General features: G+C 44.0%; 1 protein-coding gene across 1 annotated transcript in view; it reads left to right on the plus strand.

Annotated features, from left to right (window-relative positions):
- SLC39A12 (solute carrier family 39 member 12) overlaps window positions 1-2,074 on the plus strand; it is a 76,817-nt gene that overhangs the window by 21,015 nt on the left and 53,728 nt on the right. The window contains exons 5-6 of the mRNA XM_004716020.2: window positions 378-550; window positions 805-848. Of these exons, the coding sequence (XP_004716077.1) occupies window positions 378-550; window positions 805-848 (217 nt within the window). The remainder of the gene's footprint in view (window positions 1-377; window positions 551-804; window positions 849-2,074) is intronic.

Below are 2,074 nucleotides of genomic sequence, written 5' to 3' on the forward strand. Positions count from 1 at the left end.
AAGATTCCTGGTTCTCCTTAATGGGAAAGATTAAAAGCAATAATCCAGAAATATTAATTTACAGTGGTATCTGGAGATATTTTCAATTCCTTTTTAACAGCTGTGCAGTACATTATTGTGGGGAGTACCACACTTTATTCAGCTATGATGAAATTTTGGCTCGCTATTACAAATAGTGCTACAGTGTATATCCCAAGCTAATGTCATTTCTTTTTCATGTCTATCTATTTACTCAAGGGGGAAAAATCCCTCTATTTTTTGTTGGAATCAAATTCACTTTGTAAAACATTGAGGCTGTGGGTCTGGGAAACTGTGATTTTTCCGGAATTGACCTGTCTGTGGTCTGTGTGACACCAGATGTTGTATGAAATTTCCAGAACTAGACCAACTCCTTGACATTCTCTGGACCAGAAGGACCTGTCACAAAAGGGACTCAATCTACCAATTTCAGGGGAAGCAAAACAGCATTCCAAGCCGTGCTCACGGCTACCCTAATCTATCTGTATCCACGGACAAAGAAGCAGACGTTGCTCCACTTTCCTGGGATCAGGTACTTTTATGCATTCTCTTATACCTTCACTTGCTACTGTCAGATAGATGGTATGCATGTCTCTGGTTTCTGCCACCTGGAAACAGTATCATTTAGAATTGGTCCTTTCAAATGAAGGCAACCCATTACACCTTGCTTCTGACATCTCAAGTGTTTCTTCAGGGTCAGCTCTCGCAGACAAATCTGTCTGATACATACTCTTTTTGCCTAAAGCGTGGAAGTTATTTCATAAAGACTCGGGATTCCCTGCTTAGGGCATGCGTTTTCTAAGAGTGATTGTTGGTCATCTCTATGCTGGGTATGTAAAAATAAATAAGTAACCTCTTCCAAGATTCTTCACCTCTGCTTCTCGATGCCTCTTCCCTCACAGTTCTCCACTGGCCTCTAGAGAGGGGAGACAGATCTGAGGACACTGCCCATGTTTATTTAGAACAAGAGTTGTCAGTGCGTGAGTGGTCTCACCAACCAATCATATCAGCATCACCCGGGGAATTGGAAATTAATTCCTCAGACCCCGCCCCAACCTACTGAATCAATGACTCAGGGTGTGGGGCCCAAAACTGTCTGCTGGGCAGCCTTTCCCAGAGCAAAGGCCTGCGGACCACTGCTTTCGGAGATGCGCTTGCAAAGTTCCCAGATAAGTCCAGCTGCGTCAGGGTGACTGTATATTTTGAAGTTTCGTGTAAAGTGATAGAGTTTTTAAAGATAAGATGATTAGCTGGCTACTATAAAATTTCCTATTGTTTTCGTCTTGACTAAGAAAGTTTGTGATCAAAGTTTTATCAGGAAACACCCTGAAGAACATTTGGATTAGTAATTTCAGGAGAAATGGAAAATCAACAGTGACCTAGATAGTTGCAGGATCCGCAGGTAAAGATCAAGGATGCAGACGCTTAGCACAGAATAGTCTTACCGACGCTAAAACTAGCAATTATGCAACTTCGTGACAATGAAGTGTGTCAAGTAGCTTGACATTCTGCCCAGACTTAGCGCTCCACTCTTGGGCTTACCCCTCAGAATGGTCCACTAAGAATACTTATTATGAAGTGGTACCAAAGGGTTACTCTAGTCTCCCTTTATTTTTCTTCCAGTACAGTCAACAGCATCTTTGTATTTCATTTGTAAGAAGTTACGTGAAATCATTTGTTGCTTTAAGTAGCGGAAACCTTTTGCCTGCAGTTCTGGTCCAATCCCTTGCTGGGAAAGGCCTTTCTTACCCACAGGGGTCAAGAGAACAATGTGTTTACCCCCCATCCGTGGGCAAAGCCAATTCACCAAAATGCACACCTGTCTGAAGGAGTGCCCACTTGTGACTTTGTGGAAGGCCCAGCCCAGTCCTAGAACCTTGGACTGGAGGTCCCCTCAGAATGTGGACTTAGACGGCCCTTCGGTTACTACATGAGGGAAGGCCAGGTTATGAGGAGCAATTGGGAAAGGTACACGTGGCGAGAGACAGAAGGAAGCAACCCCACACATGCCGTGTCCTTTAGGGCTGTGACTTTGCAGGTCTCGGCAGTCATCCCC

Source organism: Echinops telfairi, unplaced genomic scaffold (assembly GCF_000313985.2).
Source record: "Echinops telfairi isolate 266 unplaced genomic scaffold, ASM31398v2 ScPeMD7_7473;HRSCAF=8511, whole genome shotgun sequence".
In the NCBI taxonomy this organism is placed as follows: Eukaryota; Metazoa; Chordata; class Mammalia; order Afrosoricida; family Tenrecidae; genus Echinops; species Echinops telfairi.